At 37.2% G+C, this 25152-nt stretch overlaps 1 protein-coding gene across 16 annotated transcripts in view; it reads left to right on the forward strand.

Moving 5' to 3' along the window:
• Window positions 1-679: 679 nt before the first annotated feature.
• KCNC2 (potassium voltage-gated channel subfamily C member 2) overlaps window positions 680-25152 on the forward strand; it is a 171717-nt gene continuing 147244 nt past the window's right edge. For all 16 annotated transcript variants that reach the window (XM_030819960.1, XM_030819957.1, XM_003259557.4 and 13 more), the window contains exons 1-2: window positions 680-1335; window positions 2539-3244. In XM_030819960.1, the coding sequence (XP_030675820.1) occupies window positions 2558-3244 (687 nt within the window). In that variant the 5' untranslated portion in view covers window positions 680-1335; window positions 2539-2557. The remainder of the gene's footprint in view (window positions 1336-2538; window positions 3245-25152) is intronic.

Consider the following 25152-nt stretch of genomic DNA (forward strand, 5'->3'; position numbering starts at 1 on the left):
CAATCTAATATAACTGATATCCTTATAAAAAGAGGATGTTTGGACACAGAGACAGATATGCATGGAGAGAAAATAGTCAGAAGAGGCACAGGGAGAAGATGCCCATCTACAAGCCAAGGAGAGAGGACTGGAACATATTCTTCCTCCAAAAGCCTCAGAAGAAGCCAACGCTAACAACACTTTAATTTTGTATTTGAAACTGGCAGAACCATGAGACAATACATTTCTGCTGTTTAAGCCACCCAGTTTGTCATACTTTCTTATGGCAGCCCTAGGAAACTAATACAAGGGGCAATGAAAACTTGAGAAAGGGTGAAATTGGCTTATTAGAGAATTACTTGGATACTTGGGTATCTGTGGCTTTTCTCTTCAGCTTCAGGCAAAAAGTAACCCTGGAGCTTGTACTTTGTAAAGCACTGTCTTCCGGGGATAAACTTCTAAAACTTGTTTTGCTTTAGATAACCGTGGTGTGGTGGCTGGAGACTGACATTTGATTTGAAAAAGCAAGCCAGAGCTATGCATAAGACATAAAAAACAATATTTACTGTCACCCGTTAGTAGACCTCTCTCTCTGGTCAACTGTCGTTGAGAAAAAAAAAATTCACTTGGTTTTAGATTCTCTCACTTATTGGGAGGGGTGGGGCATGGCCAGGGGTGGGGGGAGAGAGAGGGTGTGGAGAGTGGGATGTAAATAAGGCAGGCAGAAGCTCCAGAGAGGGTGGAGACAGAGCTTTACGGAAGAAAAATATGTGAACCTGGTTGGTACACATAGCTTCTCCAGACCCACCCAGCCACCCTTTCCTGAGCCCTGTGCTTCGGATGGCGGCGGGAGGTTGACGGCGAGTGGTGCTGAAGGGACAGCTCCAGCAGTGGCTGATTTAGGGGAGAAACAAAATCTGCAGATGGAATCGGAGCAGGGCGACTTCACCTTCAAGTGGTGAGCTCTCCTGACCTCCGGCCAGTCTCCGCTCCGTTCAAGGCCAGCCGATCTGCCCGCTCCCGGTGGGGTCGGGCAGTGCCGGCTGGACCCGCCCCGAGCTCCATGGTTTGCCCAACCCTGCGCGATGGTGACTCTGGGCGCGGAGGTTGGCGACTGGCAAATCCGCAGATCACAGAATGAAGGCGGGGAGCGCGGCCGGCGGCCGGCGGGGGCTTTCTCCCCCACCCCAGCGCCCAGCGAAGCGGCTCAACCACCTGAATCCGGAAAACGCCAACAAGTAGTTTCTCGTCGGAGAAGGGCGGCTCAGCTGGGCGCCAAGACTCAGTCCCGCTGCCCAGAGAACCTCGTCCACTCGGAAACCAAAGCAGAACCACTTTTCTCTCGGTCTCCTTAAGGTATCTGGAAATGGGGGCGGGGTGGTGAAAGGGGCGATTTCCTGGAAAGGGCATGTTGACCCTGCAGGCAGGCATCCCCCCCACCCCGAGCTCCGCCTTTCCGCAATAGGAATGTAGAGATGAAGCCCTGGGGAGAGGTGGCTGGGAGGCTGGAAACAGGGACACTGTCAGCGAGACTTCCAGCTCAGGGACCCAGGGGGTGTGCCTCCAAGCAGCTTTTCCCCGAGCCTCGCCCCTCCTAGAAAGCAAATCCCCCACCCTCCACCCCCTAAGGGATTTGTTTTTCTTGGGAAGGGGGATGGGTGGGATGCATTGATCACTTTATTCTTAAAGATGGATCCTAGTTAGTTGTTTCCTTTCCCAAGTAATAATAATATCAACAACAACAATAATAATAATGCGAAGAGGAAATCGAATGAGGAAATAAGTCAGAGGTCTCCTAGGTGAAAAGCAACAGCAGAGATTTTTTTTTCTCTGACTTCTGCGTTGTCTTTTTGCATGGTCTGTGAGCAAGTGTAGAGGTGAACCTAGAACACGTTGCGCAGAGGGCACTGCCTGAGGGCTACGGAGTAGCGAGGGTCCGGGCTTGACCTAGGGTGGGTGTGGAATCGGGGCTCGTCACAGGGTGGGGGGAGGGTGTGCTCTCACCCAACACTGCCAAGTTGCCTGAGGAAAACTCCCTGCCTAAGGGAATTGCATCCAGGCTAGGGGAAGGGGAGAAACAGAAGGGTCTTGGAGAGTGGGAGCGAGAAGCCAACCAGGGGAGGAGGAGAGAATGGGGCAAAGGAGGGGGAGAAAGTAGGTTTAGAGGGAGAGAGAGGTGTTTGGGGAGGCAGAGAGGGGATTAGGGGCTGGGAGCAGGTTGGACTTGAGAGGGAACAGAAAAGAGGAAGAGTGGAAGGTGAAAAGATGAAGAAGAGATCAGAGCCAAAAAAAGGAAAGCGGGAGGCAGGCGAAACCGTGTCAGGAAAGGTCAAGAAAGACTTGGACTGCTATCTCTGTAGTTCTCTGGAAACCTGGGAAAGGTGTGATGCAAGAGGCGGGGACAGCGCTGGACGCTGATCCCCTCCGGGGGAGGGTCTTTGCCCCATGCCTGTCTGCCAACCCTGCATCCCGGGACTCGCTCTGGGTTGGTGGTGGGGGTCATGGTGTGTCTTTGACGGCCAAGATCTTTAACTCGGCGCTGTGTTTGCCTCCCCCCAGTCATGTCTGAGTCACAGAGATGGGCAAGATCGAGAACAACGAGAGGGTGATCCTCAATGTCGGGGGCACCCGGCACGAAACCTACCGCAGCACCCTCAAGACCCTGCCTGGAACACGCCTGGCCCTTCTTGCCTCCTCCGAGCCCCCGGGCGACTGCTTGACCACGGCGGGCGACAAGCTGCAGCCGTCGCCGCCTCCACTGTCGCCGCCGCCGAGAGCGCCCCCGCTGTCCCCCGGGCCAGGCGGCTGCTTCGAGGGCGGCGCGGGCAACTGCAGTTCCCGCGGCGGCAGGGCCAGCGACCACCCAGGGAGCGGCCGCGAGTTCTTCTTCGACCGACACCCGGGCGTCTTCGCCTATGTGCTCAACTACTACCGCACCGGCAAGCTGCACTGCCCCGCAGACGTGTGCGGGCCGCTCTTCGAGGAGGAGCTGGCCTTCTGGGGCATCGACGAGACGGACGTGGAGCCCTGCTGCTGGATGACCTACCGGCAGCACCGCGACGCCGAGGAGGCGCTGGACATCTTCGAGACCCCCGACCTCATTGGCGGCGACCCTGGCGACGACGAGGACCTGGCGGCCAAGAGGCTGGGCATCGAGGACGCGGCGGGGCTCGGGGGCCCCGATGGCAAATCTGGCCGCTGGAGAAGGCTGCAGCCCCGCATGTGGGCCCTCTTCGAAGACCCCTACTCGTCCAGAGCTGCCAGGGTAAGGCCAGAATCGACCCCTTCCCTGCTGCTTCAACTTCTCCCAACTCCCTCCCCAACTTTCTGTTCTTTTCCACCCCAGGGTCTCAGGGATGGGGGGTAGAAGAGACCCGGGACTTCCTAGAGATACAGTTAGAGGCTCATCCTTTGCAGGGTAAACCCAGGGACCCTGGCCACCATCCCTACCCAGTCCCATCTTTCTCCTCCTCCTCTTCTCCCAACTCAAACAGATTCACTTTAGCAGATGGGACCTAGAGGGCAAATGTCGACTTCTCTGTGCACGTCTTTGGACCCTGCCCTGAAACGGGTATGAGGATTCATCTCGAGTTTCTCCCTCACTCCTTTGTTCTAGCTTTTCCTTTAGCTCAGATCTCTCTTCTGGCCTCCTGGTCATCCCTATTTGACATTTTCAGTGAGGCCCCTTCACATCTGACTCACCCAGAGCAGTGGCTCCAATTAGGGGTTGAACCTGAGGACAGAGGAAGGGGAAATGGAATATATCTATGTGACTGGGGAGGTGGAGGGAGGAAAGGTTTGCGGGGAGGTTTATTTTGTGAAGAGAATCTCCAGAACGTTGTTTGGGCCTGTCGCTTTCCAAGAGAGACGAATACTAGGATTGTTTCCGTGAGTTGACCAGAGAGCCCACTTACACACGGAATTTTGAGCCTGTTCCCTTTTGCTTTGGGCTGTATCTCTGATCCTTACAGGTTGAACACGCATTAACCGCTTTGGTGATCCTAGTTCTCTAAATCTGAGTAGTTTAGATTGGAGCAAACTTTATTTTACTTTTAATATTGTGATTCCAGCCTCAGTGTTCTTTTTTGGGTTCTAGTTTAAATGACAGCTCAACTTTAATCCTTGACATTCCCAATTAATTCTTCAAAATCTCATGAAGAGATTATAAAAGTAACCAATAATGGTTTCTCTGGTTGAAAGGAAATAAAGACATATAAATAACCAAAAATTATACAGTATGTGAATGGTTTTTAATTATATGTGAGAACCAAGTACTGTATTCAGTTAAATCTTTGCAACTGCATGTGTCTGGTTTGCTTCCGACACCCAGAAAAGACACCCCATGGGCAGAATGGCAATTCTCCCAACTTTACTTTGGCTCTATCTTCATTATTTTCTTCCTCTGTGTGTCAGAAGTGTCTGCATCTGAGATGTTATGCAGCTATCTACTAATTTGTCAGAAGATGTGCTACTGATAACACTTTGGAAGTCTGTGGATGTGTTTTGTTTTCAGTGTGAAATAGAATATGAAAGAGACAATTTAAAGCATTGCTACTCTTTTAGACTTGGTATTTAAATGCATACATAAATTCTAACATGCCTGCATACACATATTTGAACATAGAATTAATAGCTTCAACTTGGAAATCTTTTTTTTTTTTTTTTGCAGGCCATGCCATAAATTCAACAACAGAGTTGGCATTCAGGAAAAAAAAAAAAAAAAACCCAAACCAACCAAACAAAACCACAAGTGCATATTTATTTAAATTAAACCACAGGCTCATGACCATTACATCTGTGCATCTGTGTTTTTTGGATTCCAGCTGAGTGTTATGGAGCTCTTTCCACTTGGTGGCTAAAAAGATAATCTGAATTTGTTTTCAGGCCCGTCATGTGATTCTTTTTTTCCAGATCGTCTGCTGCAAAAGGACAGAATGTTCTATTATTTTTCCTTATGATAACATAATACATTTTATTGTAGGCCAGATTGCATAGCAAAAACTTTAAGAAGGTGTTCAACTTTTATCATTGCCATGAAATTTGATTCTATAGATTATTGAGCAAAAGGATAAACCATTGACTTGAAAATTGTGTTTAAAAAGTATTTACTATGATATTTCATTATAATAATCTTGAGACTTTGATCTGCATCTGTTTTAGGTGAGAAAAGAATACACCAAAGTTGAGAGTAAAACAAGGTCAAAGAGCAAGTAGAAGCAGAATCAGCTAAGAATCATGGACCTGAAAAATTTATTTGAGGTCACATTTAGTCAAGACCCTTTATATTGTAGATGAGGAAAATGAAGACTGCAGATGCTAAGTGATGGCCAAGGTTATACATCAAGTTAACAGCAAAGCCAAAATTATCCCAGAGGTCTCATGACACTCTTCTCAGGCCCTTTCTAACAAAACTACTGATTATAACTGGACTGGATTGTGAAATCTCTGCAGATCACATTGCTCTTGAGATTTAATGCGGCATAAGACATTTCACTAGAGTCCTAACTTTGAAAGGTCATCTATGACTTTTAAAATATATGTATTCCAGGACTTTCACTCCTATAATTTTTACCCTCTACCACCTAACAGTAGAATAAAAGTATGAGACTTGAATTAACTTCTTAAAAAGAATCCTGTTTGAACTTTCCATTTTTATTGACCAGTCAGGGTTTAACGTTTGGCTTTCTTTTGTGGGTCTTGTCTTCAGGGAAATAGCTTTTCAAATTACTAGGGGTTGGCTAAAAAAAAAGTAATCATAAGTCACCGTTCTATTTAAAAGTGACTTAATATTTTTACCTGAGCACTTTTAGTTAAGATGATAGGCTGACAACATTATCTGACTAGTTTGAAAAATAGAATTACATGTGGAGGCCACAAGTTGAAATTATATTTTGCATGGACACAATTCGAGGAAACATAAAACAATTATCAAGTGTTTGCTTCAGTTGTCTTATTATCATGAGTCTCATTCTTAATAGGAGTATTTAAACTTTTATAAACACTTTTACTTTTTAACATTAGCTCATCTTTTATTGAAATATTTGACATGAAAAAATTTAACTCTGAATTTCCTTTTCAACTCATTATACCTGTTTGACAATTTTCTTTTTTTCTCCAATATTGAAAAGATTGGATCAGTTATATCATAGATGTGCTTTGTTTGTAACTTTTATGATTTAAATGACAGACAAAAACAACAGTGATAGGAACTGAATAATTAATTGAATTTTGCAACCCTGCATTTTTGTCTTTTGTTTTGGTTGGCATGTCCCTCTCCTCTATGATTTTTAATTTATGAAGTAAATACATATTTGAGGGGTCTAAATTGTTCTATTTCCATTGGTAAATAAGTTTATATTTTATACATTTAAATTCTTATTCTTAAGAATAGTATTCAAAAATAGAAATTTATAAAAATTCAAATATAAGTTGTCATGGAAACCTGTTGTGGAGAAAATGAGATCAGGAAAAAAAGAGAGGTTATTTTGTTGATGCTAGTGAGTGGTATTTACAAACAGTAAAAAACAAGGATGCATAAATATATTTGTAAAAATGTGATGCACTGTATATTTTCAATTTAATATGTAAGTGTTAGAAAAAAATGAAGCTTGTATGTGCTTTCCTTTGAAGAATGTATCATATATAAAAGGACAGGTACCAAGCAGGAATTCCTTGATAGAGTTTCTAGATTTTTAGAAGTTTTTAAAAATCACATAAGGACAAAATACTAAAATAAATGACAATTTCAAAGAATCTCTTTGGAATGTTAAACAGCTGAGAGCAGTTATAAGTGTCTCCTTCTCTTCTTTTCACTGATATTTTTTATAGGGTAGGGGAGATGATTGAATTCAGCTCTGTTTTAGAGTGTTGACTCTTCCTTGGTGATTTACACATATCTTTGATTACCTGATAGATCTTCTGTTTTTAAAGCACATTTTAGAAAAGAGAAAACAAAATAATAACTGCCATGGAACCCCACTTAAGATGTTGCCTTTTTGGTGTGTTTCTAGCTCTTTCACATACATTCCCCTGACCTTTATCTCACTTGCCATTGTTGAAATGCAATATGGGTTGTATCTCATACACAATCCTTCTGAATCATACAGGGATTCTGATAATGAATCTATTATTTTTTAAATTTTGAAAATATTCATGTTATTAGCATTATAGATTATTTCTACAGCATTACCAAAACATACTCCTTAGAAGCCATTAAAATGGAAATTTTAATTTCTAGCATTAGACTCAAATTTGCAAATATTTAATTTACTTTGTATGGTCCACTTTTTCCTCTTCCCCAAGCCACAAAACAAAACAAGAAAGACATGATCTAAATAAATATTTGCTAGTATTAAATGTAGCACTTGATTTTTAAAAATTATAATAAGGTATAGGAACAATTTGAATCATGTATTAAAATTAAAGGAAGAAAATGTTGAAGTCTTGTTTTGTAAGAGTGGTTCTAATTAAAAGAATTAATGGCTAAATATAGCTTATTCATAAAATATTGTCAATTATTAAAATTTTAGAAAGCGCATTTATTCAATGAATATTGATTACGCAGTCACTGTAGACTGGAAACTATGAAAAGTACTGGGAATACATGGAGAAGATATAATCCTTTGCCTTCAATGAACTCACCTATTTATAATAAAATGTTTCCTAAAGGCATTATCTATTAAATTAAAAAAAAAACCAAGATTATGGCAAATAAAATTCTAGAGGTGTTAAAAATACATTTTCCTCAAAAAAAAGACTCACATAGGAATATTGCCTGACACATGCAGTAAAACATTCCTTTTAGAAATGATGTTAAGGTATTATTGGTCTTTATTTTATTACAAAATGTTAGGCTCTTAAATTCTTTATTTTTCTGTTTTCACAATGACTTACAGGCTCTCTCCTTACAGTATAATGAAGACCGTACTTATACCAAACAACAATTGAACTATTTGGAGTTGTGGCCAAGTTTCTTTTATTATTTCCATTTAATTACAAGTCATGGCCAACCACATGACAATGCATACCCAAACTTCATATTCCTTCAAACAGTCTGCTATAATAGTCCAATGTGTTTGCACTTTCCACCTAAGCATTTAAGTGTCTTTTGACCTTTTCAGGGCCACTAGTTAAAAGGTTTATGAATAAATTTAATTTTATGCTTATATTCTGAGCATTGGATAGAATCGGAGAGTACCTGATTTAAAGATCACTAAAATAATCAAGTAAATTTAATTGCCAACTAAATATACATACTAATGATATACATACGAGGTGACCTGATTTATGGCTGAACATTAAGTGTGCAAAAAGTGAACGTAGTTGGATAGATTAGGTATGATCTTTTTCTGTAATATTTTGCTAAGAGCTCATTTGTAGACCTGACTTGACAAAATTAAATAAAAGACAAGGAAAGTTTTTTATCTTTGTCAGTAAGCTCATTTTCAAAGCAACTGAAAAGAAAGGTATAGATCCACCTTTTTGTAGATTTTCCATTTGAAAATGTTTATCGTTACCACCAATTTTTACTACTACAAATAAAGTAAATGTGATTTTCAAGTCTTGTATTCTTTGAACTTCTGAGCCATATATTCTTTTTATTGTGGGAACCTTTAGAAATGTGTCCAAATAAAATAGTAAAGGGCATTAAAGATAAACACAGACCTGTAGAAGAAAATATATAGTTTCAAAATAGTCCAAAAAATAACCATCAATATATTCCATAAACTTAATTCAATTCTAGTTGAAATATGAAGGGCTTTTCTTCTAGAAGAGCAGTCAAGATATTCTTTAAATACAGAAAAGCTTTTTTGCCTTCCGTGCAGGTTGAGGGATGGTAATAACCCTAACGCTGTGTAGTCAATATTTTCATAGAAAGTGAATAGAATGTGAGTGTTGGGAGGAGAACAGAGCAGGACTGGATATTATATGGAAAAAGAATTGAAAAATGCCTGAATTGAGACCTACGAGACCTATGCTCCAGCCTTGATTTCAACACTAGTTGTGTGACCTTGGAGAATTTACTTCATCTTCCTGAATCTTGATTTCCTTTGCTTTATTCTGAAAAATAAAACCCAAACATTGAGATGACACATTGGACTACATAGTACCTAAACTTCTTTTCAGCCCTAAAATTTTGAGATTTGTAGTATAATTACTGCTTATGATTCTGGGGGAGGGAGGAAGGGACAACGTGTTCATGCCCATTCAGATTGCACTCCAAGGACCATCACACTAATAAAGTAAACCGGAATCTGTTTTTTTTTTTTCTTTTAAATTTCATTTGTAACTTTCTGCCCTTTTTTTTCCCTACAGCTGTTGGGTAGCTACTGCTGTGGTTACCATAGAAACAGGTTAGCTCCCAGCTTCCTGTTTCCATTGAAAACAGCTTTCTCTCAACCACATATTGATCTCAGGAAATCATTTTGCTGTGGCTCTGTCATGAAACCCATAAGGATGTTCGGCTCTGTCATTTCTTAGGTCTAAGATTCAGTGCAGGTGTATTTCCATCCACCTGCAAGGGTAACTGATTAGATAATCTCAGTCTTATTTTCACTTGAAAAGTATCTTATCAACAACACCATGTTTTTCCCCTTTTCATATTTTATATAAAAGGGACAATCTTACTCTCTTGAGGACTTACACTATGCCTAACATATTTAAGTGTTTACAAAATAGTGTCAAATTATTCAATTCTAATCTCTTTCATAACCCATTCTATCAGAATAGACATAGAAAATAGTGTGCTGGCACACTTCATAAGTTAAAATTGTATTTTGTTCATAATGTTCATTAAGATATATTTTAATGTGCTCACTAGGGAAGATTATTTTAAAATGAATGTGCATGTATAGTGTATAGTGCTCCATATTTCTCTTTTGAGAAAATCGTTTTTCTATTTTTAGGGTATATGTATCCACATAAAAAGAATATATATTCAAATATATATTCACTGTTGTGATACAGATACATACTCAGGGAACGTGTTTGTAAAATTTGTATGTGGGTAAGAGATAGAATTGACTTGTGGGAATATGGCTTTAAGTTTTGACTGAGAAGTGCGTGTGTGCATGTTATTATATGTGTCCAAAATATATATTATATTAGTGAAATTGGTGAAGAAATATGTGATAGACTTCTGGTGTTTATGCTGATTAGAACTGGAAGAAAATTGGCTATCATGTGGCACAACTGTCTCAATTCACAGAGAAGACAACTGACATGTTTCAGCCATGACAAGTTAATGACAATGGCAGGGCTAGTATTTAGATCTTGTGACTTCTGATTAAGTGTTCATTCTATTCAATTTTGATTGCTTAGTTTATACTGTGTTTAACACTAAATGTACAAATTTTAGCTCTTGGGAAGCAGCAAGACTCTTAGGAAGGATAGGCTCTGACCCCTTCTATGTCTTATTGTTCAACAATATCAGAAATTTGTCATTATTTTAGGGATTTGCCTTATTTTCAAGATTCCCTTCTAGTTGCAGTCTTCCATTGCTGCCTTCTCCACTAGTTTACATGTTATTGTCTTACTTCCTAAAAAGCCTTAAAACTAGCCTGCTTATGAACTTAACCCCCTTTTTTTCCCTTCAGCTCGTAACACCTATGAGAAGACCTGCAGGAGCCTACCTCCCAAGCTGAGCCAGAAGATATTTAGATAATTAAGAAATGATACCTATTTTTCCTTTGACCCCTTTGTGTATATGTCTTTTATGATATGTTTTTCTACTTTTGTTTGATTTATTTATTTTTAATGCAACACTGGTTCAACCTATTGCAATAGAACACCATCTTCTCAAATGTAAATAACCAGGTCATGGTAGGTTTTCCCAGGGATAACTGGTGAATTGAAGAGAAAAGCATTTAGAGCTATTGGAGATCTGCAAACAAAGTTAAATGTTGTTGTGAGGTCAGTAAATACAATACAGAAAAAACAATTTCCCTGAATATTCTTTAATGAACAGTAAGTCAAAGATGATGTGATGGGAATGTAAAGCAGTGTTATAATTTGGGAGTGTCCCAGAAAATACATTTTATAGAAATCAAAACAGAAGAACTTGGGGCAAAATGTTATGGGTAATGTTGGGCAAAAATACTCCATAATTGCTGCAATTACTTGACTGGCCTTCTTTCCTGAAAGTTCATAATAATACCAACATCTCGCTAAACTGACATTTCCTCAATGCTGTATGTGTCCAGAAAATCTCATGCAGACACTTCAGTAGTGTCTCCTTCATTCTTTGTTTGAAGCCCCTGGTTGGTGTGCTATCAAATCTTTGAGCTTTGCCATTCTTCAACAATATCTGACTGTGCTATAGACATCTTTAAAAATTGGAGCAAAGGCCAAGATAGTCTTTCTCGAAAGTTTTTTCTATAATTTAGTCTTAGAAGTGAAAGGTGTTTTCCTTTGAGTTGTCTCTACTATGAGAGACCTAGAAAGAAAAAATAATCAACTTTTGGTTGCATAAGTTCTTTTATTTTACACCAATATTTTATCCAGGATTTTAAAAGTGTTTAGTAAATAATAAAATGCAAAGACATCTTTTATAAAATGTAGTGATTTAAATAATACGGTCCATATAGTCAAATAATATTAATTGACTCTAAATATATGATTACATGTTTATAAATTATGTTTAAGCAAAAACTGTTTGGACCAATATAAATTTTTTTTGAGTTTTTTGTCATTTTGGGCTCCATGAAAAGGCCAGACATTATTCAGAATTTATGTAAAATTTGTGTCTGTGCTTGCAAATTATAGAATAGAAATTCAGATATGCAGTTCTTGATTTTGGTACTTTTAAGTTTATTGACTTAGGATTAAATGCTATTTGCTAAAAGTGAATATTGCATAATAATTGTAATGGAAATGATGGCATAATAATCATTGCAGTAACCAACTTCCTTACTGATGTTGATGTATTAATTTTTAGATAAAAGTAGTAAAATTGGCATTTAGGAAAACATAACAATAGTTATTACAGTTTGACTTATCATTTAAGTTGTTCTGCTTCTCTCTTTTAGGCTTCTTGTAGGAGCAATGAGAGGAATATTATGAAAATTACTAGAATGCTCTTAATGCAACCAAGTAGACTGAGTAGGAAATGGGCAGAATAGAACCTTAACTGGCCTTTGTCTGTACAAACAGGATCGAAAATTGTAGTTATCTTTAATTTTTAAAATATATTATAACTTTATAATTAGGCCTGAGTGAACCTATCACCATCATCTAAAATAATTAGTGGATGCATCAACAACTTTCATATTTGTATCATTTGTATGCTGTATGCTTATGCTTAATTCCCAGGCACATTATGTTGACTGTAATTTGATACTTAGAGTGCAATGCTAGAAATATAGAATTTAAGCAAACTAATAAGATCAAACATATTTTAATGTATTATTAGGCTTTAATGACATTAAAAAATGATTAGACTTGATGCAAAAGCAGGGTTGTCTTTAATTAATTGCCTCTTTTTTCTATAAATTTACTGTTTAATTCTTAATTGTAGTATGTACATGCTATCAGTTGCAAGATTTTTTTAATTTAGTGAGTGTTTTAAAAAATCTGATTCTTTTTCAATTTTGTTCATCATTGATTCAATTCATCTCTGATTTATCTATCTTAGGTGATTTCATAGTAACGTTTGGTTTTTAGATGTAAGTGCAGTTGTCAGAGCACTCGACATTGTACTTCAATGCTGGGTTTCTTCATCAATACAGTCTTTTGTGTTTCCTCTACTTTGGCCTGCACAGATTGGATGATAAAGTAGCATGCTGTCAGGATTTGTACATTCTCCTTTAACTAAACAAACTGGGAGAGAAAAAAACATCAAAGTTTCTAATGCTTTTGAATCTCTTAGTTGACAACTACTGAATTTCAACTGTTGGCCAGAACTGGGTTATGTTCTAAGAATGCAAAATGGATTAAAATTTGGCACTTGCCTTCGCAACACTTGTATTCAGTAGGAAAAGAAGAACTACAAATTCACAGTTATAGTGCACTAAGTGATATAGTAGAGACATTGATATAGTGTAGATGCACAGGTTAAGGAGGAAACAAAGGTGACATTTTGGTTAACTCCCAGAAGATAGGTAGGCATTTTCCAAAAATCAAGGGGAAAATCAATGGAATAGTGAGCAAACATGAAGGCTTAACGGGGAATATCATGTCATGTAACATTGAATAATAAAAAGATCTGAAGGCATGAAACATGGCAAAGACAGAATAACAGGCTTGAGAGAACAGGGAGGGTGGAAATTGGGAAGGAGGGGACCACTGGGCTTATATGTAAGATATCCTGCTTAGATGTAAGACTCTCAGTCCAGGACAGCAATGGACACTGTTTTATCAGTTTACCTAAAATTTGCAGTTCAGAAATTTGAATGTGCCTATGAATCACCTAAGATGATGAATGAAATTGTGCAAATCAGGTCTCACCCCAGAGATCCTAATTCAGTGGGATTTGGGTATGATTCATATCAGGTGAATGCATTTTGAGTGCAGTTGGCTACTTGCTCACTATGTGCCAGTACTGTGCTATGACTGCAGAAAAAACAAATACAATTCAACAATGAATTAAGAGACAAATCAAGCTTAGACCAGTATTAGAACTGGTTACCTGTAGTTCAGTAGGATGTTAACAGATGTTTTCTCTCAAAAGACTTTCGTGGATGGAAGAATTTGGAAAAAAGTTAAAAATAAAATTATATAGTTGTTTTTTTAATTGCATGTCTTCTTAGAGTCAAGGAGTTAAGTAACTAACTGGCTGACTTCTGATAGTTGATTTTGAGATGGAAGCTAATTAGTGTATTAATGTTAAGGACTTGACTGAATACACTAAATATGAATTCTGACTCAACAACTTGCTTGCTGTCTTTTCTTCAGGGAATTCTCTAAGCCTCCTCTTTTCCTCATCTGGACCAGGGAGAAAATAATAGTGTCTGACTCAGTAGAGTGCTACGAGGAAAGACTGAGCACATTTATGTTAAGAATCCAGACCTGGTTCTAGAAATGTCATTTGTATTATTATTACTCTTAACATTATCATTGCTATTATTCCTTGGGGCAAGTATTGCTCATTTCTGGAGGTGAGCTGTTTATAGTAGCCTACTTTAAGAAGGCTTTCCGGTGTTTAGAATGTTCATAAAGAAATAAGTTGTCTCTCCCTGAGATTTTTTGTGTGGATTCTGAGTGACTATCTGTCTGGGCAGTTGTAGAAGTAATTATTTCATTTATGATTAAATGGTAATTAATTAAAATAATATCTAATATACATATTATAAATCAGGCATATTGCAAGCGGCAAGGTGAAGGCATATTCCCAGACTTTAACACACTTGTAGCCTATTGTAAGAAGACAACCAAAGGATGATGATAGTGCAATGTCATAATATCTGCAGTGGAAGTGAGCACAGGGTGATTTGGAGGTTAACACAGCTTTGCTAGCATTGGAAAAATTTTCCAATCTGTGCTGGTACCACAGGATGAAGAGGACATAGATTTTTCAGACAGTGCGAAGAGCCTAAATAGTTTCAACAGGAAAGGAAGGCATGGACTGTTTGTCCTGTTTGAGGTACTGTGAATAATTAAATACCACTGGAGCATTGAGCAAGGGGTGGGGAGGTATATCGGGAGACAGACCCTGAGGTTGGCTGGGAATGCTTGATAAGTTCTCTTGAGAAGTTCTGGTCTTTCTCTGCTGGTAATGGAGAGATTTTGAAGGATTTTAAGAGCAGCGGCAAACAAATTTGTAATCGGGAATATCATTCTGAAACCTTTGTAGCTGAAGAGGGGATTGGGTTGAAGAGGGTGAGTGTAAGTTTTTCAAGAGGGCCACAGTTTAGTGTGTTATTGAAGTAACACAGGTGGTAGGAGACAACATTGAAACTTGAAATAAGACAGTGCCAAGAGGAATGAAGTAAAACGGTAAAATGGACTCAGTTGAACAGGAGTTTTGACTAATTAGGTAGGAGTGAATGAGGCAACAAGAAAAGTCAAGAGTGTTCTCTTAGTTTCTCTTGGTGTTACGGGACAAGAGAAACTTTATGACTTCTTTCTCATTCAAGAATCAGTGGTTACGATTTGGGTATCTGGCTCATGAGTAGTTAGTTATTCTTTCTCAAGATTTAACACTATAATATTTGGTATTATATTTTGTGATTTTTTTCTTTTATATTTCTGTATAAACTACCTAATTATAGAAGGCTACTTCATAGGTTTTATGGTTATGAAATTAGATGCTGAGTATGCCAGTTAAGATTTTTGGTTATTGTAATTCACCCACCACCATAACAAGTTAGTGAGATAAGCAATCCTCTGTACAAGAAATACAGGCTTTACATTGCTAATACTTTATTTAAAGCCCAAGAAAATAATACTAATTTTTGCACAGTTTCTGTGAAACAGAACTGCCTGTCCCATGTAGAAGTCCATGTGGATTCCAAAGCTAGAAATTTGAATTGAGCTAGGATTAAAGGAAAATGATAATGTGATTCTGAAGTTCAAAATACTCCTTGGAAAATTGCTTTACATAAAACTCACTGTAGAAAGTAGAGGAAAGAGCAAATGTAGTGAGGAAGAAAAATAAAAATGAAAACAGGTATTAGAGTTAAACTGGGAAGATGGTGACTTCAGAAAGAAGGCAGTCATTCCTTCCAAGGCACAAACATACCACACCATTTTCTTGTTTTAAAAGAACTTTATCCGTTTTCCTTGACTACATACTAAGATTCCATAGAATGGCTCTTCAGAATCTTGCTACTACCTATGCTCCTAGTCATTTTCCTTACAACTCCACTGCCAAAAGTGTAGTTATGTTCAAACCACAGTTTTTGCCCTTCTTGGATATAAGACATGTATTCTCTAGTTGTCAAATATTTTTAAACACCTCCTTCAAAGCAGTTAGTTTCTTTCTCTGAGTTTCCACATCACTTTATAGACATTGTATTATAGCACTTAACTAAACTGTATTAATTTCCTAAGGCTTCCATAACAAATCACCACAACCAAATGACTTCAAAGGGGTGACTTAAAACAACAGACACCTATCTTCTTACAGTTTTGGAGGCTAGAAGCTAGTTTGGCAGGCTTGGTTTCTTCTATTGGTTCTAAAAGATAATCTCTTTCATGACTCACTGCTAGCTTCTGGTGGTTGCAATTTTTGGAGTTTCTTTGTGTTTCTTGGCTGTAGATGCATCTCCATCTTCACATGATGATCCCCTTCACCTGGCCTCGCCTTGCCCTCAGTGTATGGGTCTCTGTTTTCTCTTCTTATCAGGACAATAGTCAATTGCATTATGGCCCACTCTAGCCCAGCATGGCTCCATTTTGATTTAACTAATTGTTAAATTAACTGAAATTTAATCCGGAGGTTTGGGGTAGACATGAATTTTGAGGGACACTCTTGAACCCAGTACCCTAATTTTTCCATTTTGACAACATATTTGCAATATTCAGGGAATCTTTCTTATTTTCTGGTTACTCTTTTTTTTTCCTTATCTGCATGTTGTAACTTAATGACTATAATGTCTTTGTGAATCTTTCTGAAGATACTAGTTAGAAAATTCTTAAAATTCTATTTTATTTCTGGCATTAACTCTAGTCCTTCTATGGAATTTCTTTTTCATTTGTTCATCTTGGTTGTTGCATTTTATACTATTGAATCTCTTCAGATATCTTTTACTCTGAAAGAGAGGTGGGTGAATATAGTGTGTTGTGGGTAGGTTGGCAGCATCGTGCAGAACACAGGATTCCCTTCAGGGTGGGTGAATGGGAGCAAGTCGGCAAATTGGGATACGGTGGAGGTCTAGAAAAGGAAGTTTTATTTGGAGATAGAACTTTAGAGCATTTCAGTCAATATGGGGTTATCTTTCCTTTTTCTTTTTCTCCATGCACTTTGGGGAAATATGAAGGTACCTTAGAGTTTGCTCCATTTTTCTTTATCACACCAACATACCTAATTTAGAACTGTCTTCTCTTCTGTTGATTCCCTACTCTATTTATAGAGCTGTTCTTGCTAGCTATATTCTAAGGGCAAATTCTATAGCCAGACACTGAAAGAAATTCCAGACCTTCTGAGCAGTTGTCCCATAGCCAGCTCCCTCTCCTAGTACATGTTGCCTCTGAATTTGAGGTTCCTCCGGATTTCCTTGGGAAGAAAAGGACCAACCCCAAGAAATGCTCTCTCCTGTACCTATATTGAATTACATTACTCCCCCTCCAACCTATATATTCATTATTTTCATCCTATTTGCTTTATATCTCAGTATTCTAGACCAATAATAGTAACTTTTCCTGTTTTTCATCCCTGTGATTATTTTTCACCATTTTAAATAAAATTTGGATAAGAAGATAAGTTTACTATCTTCGACTAGAGTTTGACTATATGTGTATAGGCTTCTTGTTCATACTAGTTATAAACTTGTGTATAGGAACACTATTTTGTTGTTGTTGTTGTTTTTACCGAGAGTTATGAACAGTGTCTGGTTATTTTCTCACTAGGTTTTAAAAAAATTGTAGATATTTATAGAGTACAATGTGGTATTTTGATATATATTTGCAATGTAAAATAACTAAATCTGGCTAATGAATAAATTTCTAACCTCATGTACTTTTTTTGTGGTAAAAATGCTTAAATATACTCTTTCAGCAATTTCAAATTATATAATGCATTAGTATTTATTATGGTCACCATTTTGTGCGCTAGATTACTAAAGCTTAGGTTTTTATCACCATCTGAATAATTCTGTGATTTTCCTTGCCTACAATGATGTATTTCTCTATGATTCTTCCCCACAAAGGCAATGTTTCTTCTTCTTTTCTTTGAGCTCACCTTCTTTTCCCACTTTTTAATTTATTCTGGTCCCCAAATACATACACAATCCTACTGAGAAAATTAGAAGCCTAGGCATAATGTGTGATTTTCTCATTGCCGTAAGAAGCTTTTTAGACTAACAGTAAAAGAAAATTTCTTGAAAAGGATCACTCGGACAACGGTGACACTTAATTTGTTATCTACCCACTGAGAATACGTTTGTAAGAACCATGCACTTTGATGGCTTAACAAATGTCTCTGAGTCTCCATAGAAAGTACACCATTAAGTTGGAATAATATTTACATTTTAGTGTACTTTAAATTTTTATACAGAAACATTGCCAGTGGGACCAAATGCTAAGTCCCCGTTATACAGAGAAACTTCTGACTAACAATAGTAGATGGCACTGATTGTCCTGCTAATTACAGGGAAACGAGGCCTTCACGGAAGGATGCCGTGTCCTAGGAAAAGATGCTGAAGAGTGGATGTTGCGGCAGCAAGGAAATTAGACAAGGAGCGCAGGAAAAAGAAAGAATTCCTATTTATCACACTGTTGTTATTTTGTTTCATTTAATTAATTAGAAATATCCAAAGGTGAATTTTTCCACATTCTATCTAGAATGTACTTCATCAAACAAATGCTGCAAAGACTATTACAGGTAAAACTGAATCATGCCCAGATAGTCCATCTGAGCTGTGGCAAATAGCAGGACTGAGAAAGGTGTTTAAAGAAGCATAGGTATATTATAGCGGTCATGCAAATAGACAGAATGAAAAAAGTCTTCATTTATAATATCGTAGAGATTAGGTAAAACTATTGTTTTAGGAAAAACCATTGTGAGATAGTAGATGAAATAAATTCATAAAATAGATTATAATATTCAGAACAAAGTATTAGAATGAATTTGTGGTTTTAAGATGAGGTATCTTTATAGTTAAATTATTTATTTTTAAAACAAGAAGTTTTCTTAAATCATAAATTTAAATATTCTTACCATGGAAAATTGAGAAAATATTGAATAGCCTGAGGAAGAAAATGGTCTTTTTTTTCCCCAAAGACTATTAAAAATTTAGTTTGGTTATTTCATTTTCTCTAAGATAATTATATCCACGAGGGCATATATAGGAATTTTTTTTAAGTTTAACTTTCACAGGCAAGAACATAGTACCTTTTCATTTGTTTAAATCTGGTTTTAGATCCCAAAAAGTAATTTCATAGCTTACTTTACATACATTTTAAATGTTATTCCTAAATATTTTATGCCTGGTTGTTATTGTGAATTGTATCTTGCAGTCCATTACACTTTAATTAGTCATTGATGGCATATGAGTAAGCTACTACTTTTAGTACATTAATCATAGGTATAGTTATCGTACTGAATTCTTATTGATTGAAATATTATTTAAACTTATTGTCTTAGTTTATTTGTGGATATGCCATATATAAATTATAATTCAGTTTATAATTTATAATAGTTATTACTAGTCTATATCATGTATCTTTTAATTTATACTATATACATATAATTTGTAATTACTTTTGTGGTCATAATTTTCAGTCATATTTGTACCTGTTTGATTACTACTACTGCTTTTCTGAAATTATTTTCTCTGGAGTCAATTTGGAAACATCTCTTTGTGATATGCTATATATTTTCCAATTTCTTTATGGAACTAAGAAATAGCTTGAATATGGTATATTTTTGTGTGTCTTCATATATCCGAGGATATCTTTCTGTTGTATTCACATATGAAAGTTAGTATAGTACACAAGTTTTCGATGTGCAATTTTGTTTATTAAAACCTGCTATCTAATATTTAGGAATAATTAAGTAAGTGTAGGCAAACAAAGATTATAGAAACATTTCTATGCTGTGAGCACAGACAAGACCCCAAAACAAAATCTTGGATCTGGAAAGGCCCCAAGGAAAGCATAACTTTTGATTGAGAGCATCACCTCCTGAACTATCAAAACACTAAAATATAAAGGAATAGAATTTAGCCAAAGGAGACAAGCGGTGTTTAAGAAATAGAAATGAGTGGGATAGAGGTCTTAGAGATGAGAGCAAAGAAAATTAAACGAACTGAAAGGCGATAGGCATGAGCACAGGTAGAGGGCTACTGGGAGCTATTGAAAGAGGGCCTAGAGAGGTAGTTATGGGACAATCAAAGGATATGACCCTACAACATAGTAGTTGTATAACCATGGATAATTTAAGTTTCTTTTTTCAGTTTCGTAATAAAACCTCCTCATAAATGGATATTATGAGGATTAAATGAGATAACATATTTAATGGGCATTGCAGACTGCCTGACATAAAGTGAACATTCTATAAATCATAGCTATTACTATATCAAGCTTAATGGTAGGCTAATGTTCAAAATCTTTAGTCTAATAACTGGTGGTATTTATCAAGTGATTTTTGTATTGGCGAGAGGTGGGGACAGAAGAGTGTCTTTTTCATCGACTCATAGGTAGAAAATCCACGAGGTTCTAGAAGACAGTTTTGAAGATAATTGTATTTTTTGCCAATAGGTTGCAGAGCGCAGCTGACAACCCTCTATTGCTGTTTTGACTGTGATTGCATTAGGTATGAACCCTGTGTAGAATGAAGTTATACAACATTCCTGATACCATTGCCTACTTCTCTCTGAATGCGGTGTAGGGAACGAAAGATCAAGTGGTACAGAGGAGACACATAATGAATTACTGAAGCCTGGCACAGGTTTAATGAATTCTGGTGCCTAGCACAGGTTTAATTACTGATGCCTAACACAAGTTTAATTAATTACTGATGCCTAGCACAGGTTGATACACAGTAGGTACCTACAGAAGTGTTTTCCTAACAGACTGGTGGATTGACTGCCTTTTAGGTGGAAAAGTACACTTTTCAGTAAGCCAGACCCTAAAGGCTTCTACTGCTTCACCTTATAAATGCATCTCCAAGGGAAGCAACTGTCATCCCCTTTCTTCCCTCAGTTTTGTGACTCCTTGGAATGGTTGTCAGATGATAAGGAACAATGCACAGGAGTACCGCTTGTCCTCTGTTACACTGCTGGTTGTAGAGAACGTGACCATGGTGGTAACTTTCTTCACCTCCTGAACTATCAAAACACTAATGACTGAAAAATAATATTGTTGCAGAAGTAGGGTTCATCCCTCTTACAAAGTAGCTCCCAGTCTTCAAAACATTATGGGTGGACTGATTCTTGGCTAATGTTATTTCCCTCATCAGAGACAATGCCTGCACCAACTAATTTTCAAGCTGAAGGGAGTTTTAAAATTTCCCTAATCCTGTCAATATTCACGATTTTCATTTCAAGAGCTTGAGCACAATTTACTATGATCATCAACTCTTAACTATTCTCAACAGTTATTTTGACTAATACAAACCCTTCTGGATTTTGCCATGTTGTTTATTGTTGTCCTAAATTTCCTGGGCTATCATAGTGTGTCACCTTGTTATTTATTTATTTATTTATTTATTTTTTGAGATGGAGTCTCACTCTGTCGCCAGGCTGGAGTGAGTGCAGTGGCGCTATCTCAGTTCACTGCATCCTCCGACTCTGGGTTCAAGTGATTCTCCCACCTCAGCCTCCCGAGTAGCTGCGATTACAGGTGTGCACCACCACGCCCAGCTAATTTTTTGTATTTTCAGTAGAGACAGGATTTCTCATGTTGACCAGGCTGGTCTTGATCTCCTGACCTCGTGATCCACCCGCCTTGGCCTCCCAAAGTGCTGGGATTACAGGCGTGAGCCACTGCGCCCGGCCACCTTGTTATTTTTTTACGGATATATTGCCAGATAAAGTATGATACCAGACTAACTTTCAATTTCAGATATATAGTAAATAAATATTTTAAATATAAGAATCTATACTAAATTTTGGTTCACATTTATGCTAAAAATTGTTCCTTATCTGAAATTCCCAATGTTAAATAAGGATCTTATATTTTTATCTGCTAAATCCAACAACTCTACATTGTGTTTTAGAGTGAATTCAGAAAGAAGCTTTGGTGGTTTTACACTGCAGTCTTTCTCACTGTTTTAGCATTAGTCCTATACACAAAATTTTCCAACTAGATGTATTTATGGTGCTGTAAAGAGTCCACTGTAACTCTAATTCTAATTTTTAAAACAGTTAGTGCTCAAATAAAGATAGATAACTCCTCTGGTCATCCAGTAGCACACTGACAGAGCAAAGCAGACATGGCTGAGTCCTTGCCAGAGGTGATTTCTGTGGTCCTAGGGCTAAGAAAGGGTGAAATTTCATAGCATGTTCATCAAACGGTTATTGGACCAACATACTTCAAATTACCTTCTATTTCTATTTTTACTGTTGATTATACAACTTCTATTGTTTGCATGTTGATAGTCTGTTCCTAGTATATTTTAGTGAAACAAGGTATGACTATACAGAAAGAGGGCTTTTAATTATTACTAAATAATTATACACAAAGACAATACTCTGAGGAAAACTCAGTAACTACTTACGTGCCGTATAGAAATCCATCTTTTTGTTACAGGTGTATTTTTAAATACATGTGTATAAGCATTCTTAACTTCTGGCAATTTGAGTTCTCGTAATTTTCATTTATAGTTGTCAGGTTATTATATTTATGGTGTGACTTGTGATATTTTCAGACAGGCAATAGTAAATGGGCAATTAAACCTAAATAACAGTCTGCTCCATGATATACTCCAAGTAAGGTTGCTTCTGGCCACCATATTTAACTGGGTCCTACAGTCACTCTCTTTGGCCTTCACTATATCTCTTCTGCAAATAATTCTCCTCCCTGGCAGTGGCAGCCTGCACTACTGTAAGCTCCCCATAATTCAGTAAGTGAGGAACAAACAGTTGAAGGAAGATATCTGAGAATATTGGGACAAAGAAAAAGGTTGGAACAAAAGAGCATATCCTATAACTGTAATTCAATGAGACCGATTTTCCAGTGTTTGGTAAATTGTCTTTTGAAGTAAGTTCCAGTAGAGGACTTCCAAACGTGTTTTAAATAATGGCAATGTCATATTAAGGGTGTACTCTCCTAAAGCAGAAATGTGTTCTTCAGTACACAAGTCCTTTGAGATATTGCTCATAAAAAACAAATTCCGTTTGGGCACCGAGTCACACACACCACCTCCACTTGTAAGTTTACAATGCACATTGTGTATTAAAGCCTCATACAAATTTCATTTAAAACAAAAAGGGAAAGTGCTTATCTTCCAAATTTGTCAGTTTTCTGAAAACATCCAGTTTCATGGAATACCTTTGGTAAAGTACTGTTCTTAGGGCATTTTTTTTAAAAAAAGGAAGAGGTCATTTAACTGTTTATCTGAATTTTGATATGTGTGTTTTTAAAGTCATTACTTTAGAGTAATATATCATAGTAACTGTGTTAAGATGGCTAATAAAAGGAAAACTATACTTGGATTTACTTTTCCATGTAAAACTGAAGGACTGAGATGTAAGATATCAATTTGGTGAAATAAGGGTTTAGCTCAACATTGTATGATTTTGAGTTTGGCCATTATTCAACACAACATTTCAGGGTTTTGATTACATGACATCCTAATGTATTAAGGTATCAACAACTAAAAAATAAAGTATCATGAAAATAAGAATGTCTTCATGAAATTTAATGGCAGTTTTTCTTTCAATCAAGGGGAAGTCTGCTGAAATGCTGTTGTCTTTGTAATTGGCAAAATTGTTTCTCAATATAATAATCTTACTTTCAGGAAATAATTAAAAGAAAGTTTATTAAATATGAGGAAACTAATTGTTGCATAAAAGTATCCCTTAAATAATTGTTTCATAGTAGTGAACATTTTATAATAATAACATTATTTTACAACAGAAGGAGATGGGATGTATGTAAACTATAACAATCCACATGATAGAATATTCTATTTTGAAAAATATTTATGAAAAGAATATTAGTAACATGGAAAAATGCATATTCTAAAATCTTATCATGGAAATAAATAGAAATTTTTTCCTGTTAGAGGGCAACACTGGGAATGCCTTGAGTTTGTGCATGCTCCATGAGTGGATTATTTTGATTGGAGTGGTGTGCAGAGGCACAAGATGCATGGAAGGGAGAGCCCTGTGTATTTCTTCAAAATGCACCAGATGTTTCAAGAACTCCAAGAAGGCTCCTCAGAGAAGCCAGAAGAAAATTTCCCAAGGTATATGATTTGTAGACTCTTTTGTATTATGTAACTTCACTAGAATTATACCTCTACTTTCTTCATTTAATTACAATAAAATTTTTATTTATGTATTTATTTTTGAGACAGAGTTTCACTCTTGTCACCCAGGCTGGAGTGCAATGGCGCAATCTCAGCTCACTGCAACCTCCACCTCCTGGGTTCAAGTGAGTCTCCTGTCTCAGCCTCCCAAGTAGCTGGTATTACAGGCACCTGCCACCATGACTGGCTAATTTTTGCATTTTTAGTAGAGACGGAGTTTCACCATGTTAACCAGGCTAGTCTCGAACTCCTAACCTCAGGTAATCCACCTGCCTCAGCCTCCCAAAATGCTGGGATTACAGGCATGAGCCACCACAGCCAGCCTACAATATAATTTATGATTAAATTAACTCATACAAGAAATTATGATAGTACCTTTATTTAGTAGACTTGAAATTTTGTATGCCTTAGTTTTGTGTTGCTATAGCAGAATATCACAGACTGGGTAATAGATAAAGAACAAAATTTTATTGGATCATGGTTCTGGAGGCTGAGAAGTCCAAGATCATGGTGTCAGCATCTAGTGTGGGCCTTCTTATTGTGTCATCCCATAACATAAGGGAAAAGAGAAGGAAGAGGATAAGAAAGAGAGAGTGGGCAAAACTCGATCTTTAATAAGGAAACTGCTCCTGCAATAATAGCATTAATCCATTGATGCAGGTCATGCGCCCATGACCCAAACACTTCCTATGAAGCTGCACCTCCCAATACCATTGCATGGGGAATCAAGTTTCCAACACATGAACTTTGAGGGGCACTTTCAAACCATAGCATTATAGCATTTTGTTTTCCAAAATACAGAGAAATTGAATAATAACTGAAACTAATCAATCACGTAACCTTAGTAGCATGCATTATCACTGTTATAGCCCAAAGATGTTCATAATTCCATACTCTATTACCTGATTAAATATAGTATCTGTTACTATTTCTATTAAGGATTGCAAGGTAAGTTCTTTTTAAACTCTTGCTTATACTTTCTTCTATGAGAAAATACAACATATCTTAAATCATTTCAGGTATAAAATCTATTATCATTTTAAATTTCATTCTGCATTTGCTTCCGGCTTTATGCTTCTGCTCCCTTCAGATAAAGCCTGCAT

Source organism: Nomascus leucogenys, chromosome 10, assembly GCF_006542625.1.
Source record: "Nomascus leucogenys isolate Asia chromosome 10, Asia_NLE_v1, whole genome shotgun sequence".
Taxonomy (NCBI): Eukaryota; Metazoa; Chordata; class Mammalia; order Primates; family Hylobatidae; genus Nomascus; species Nomascus leucogenys.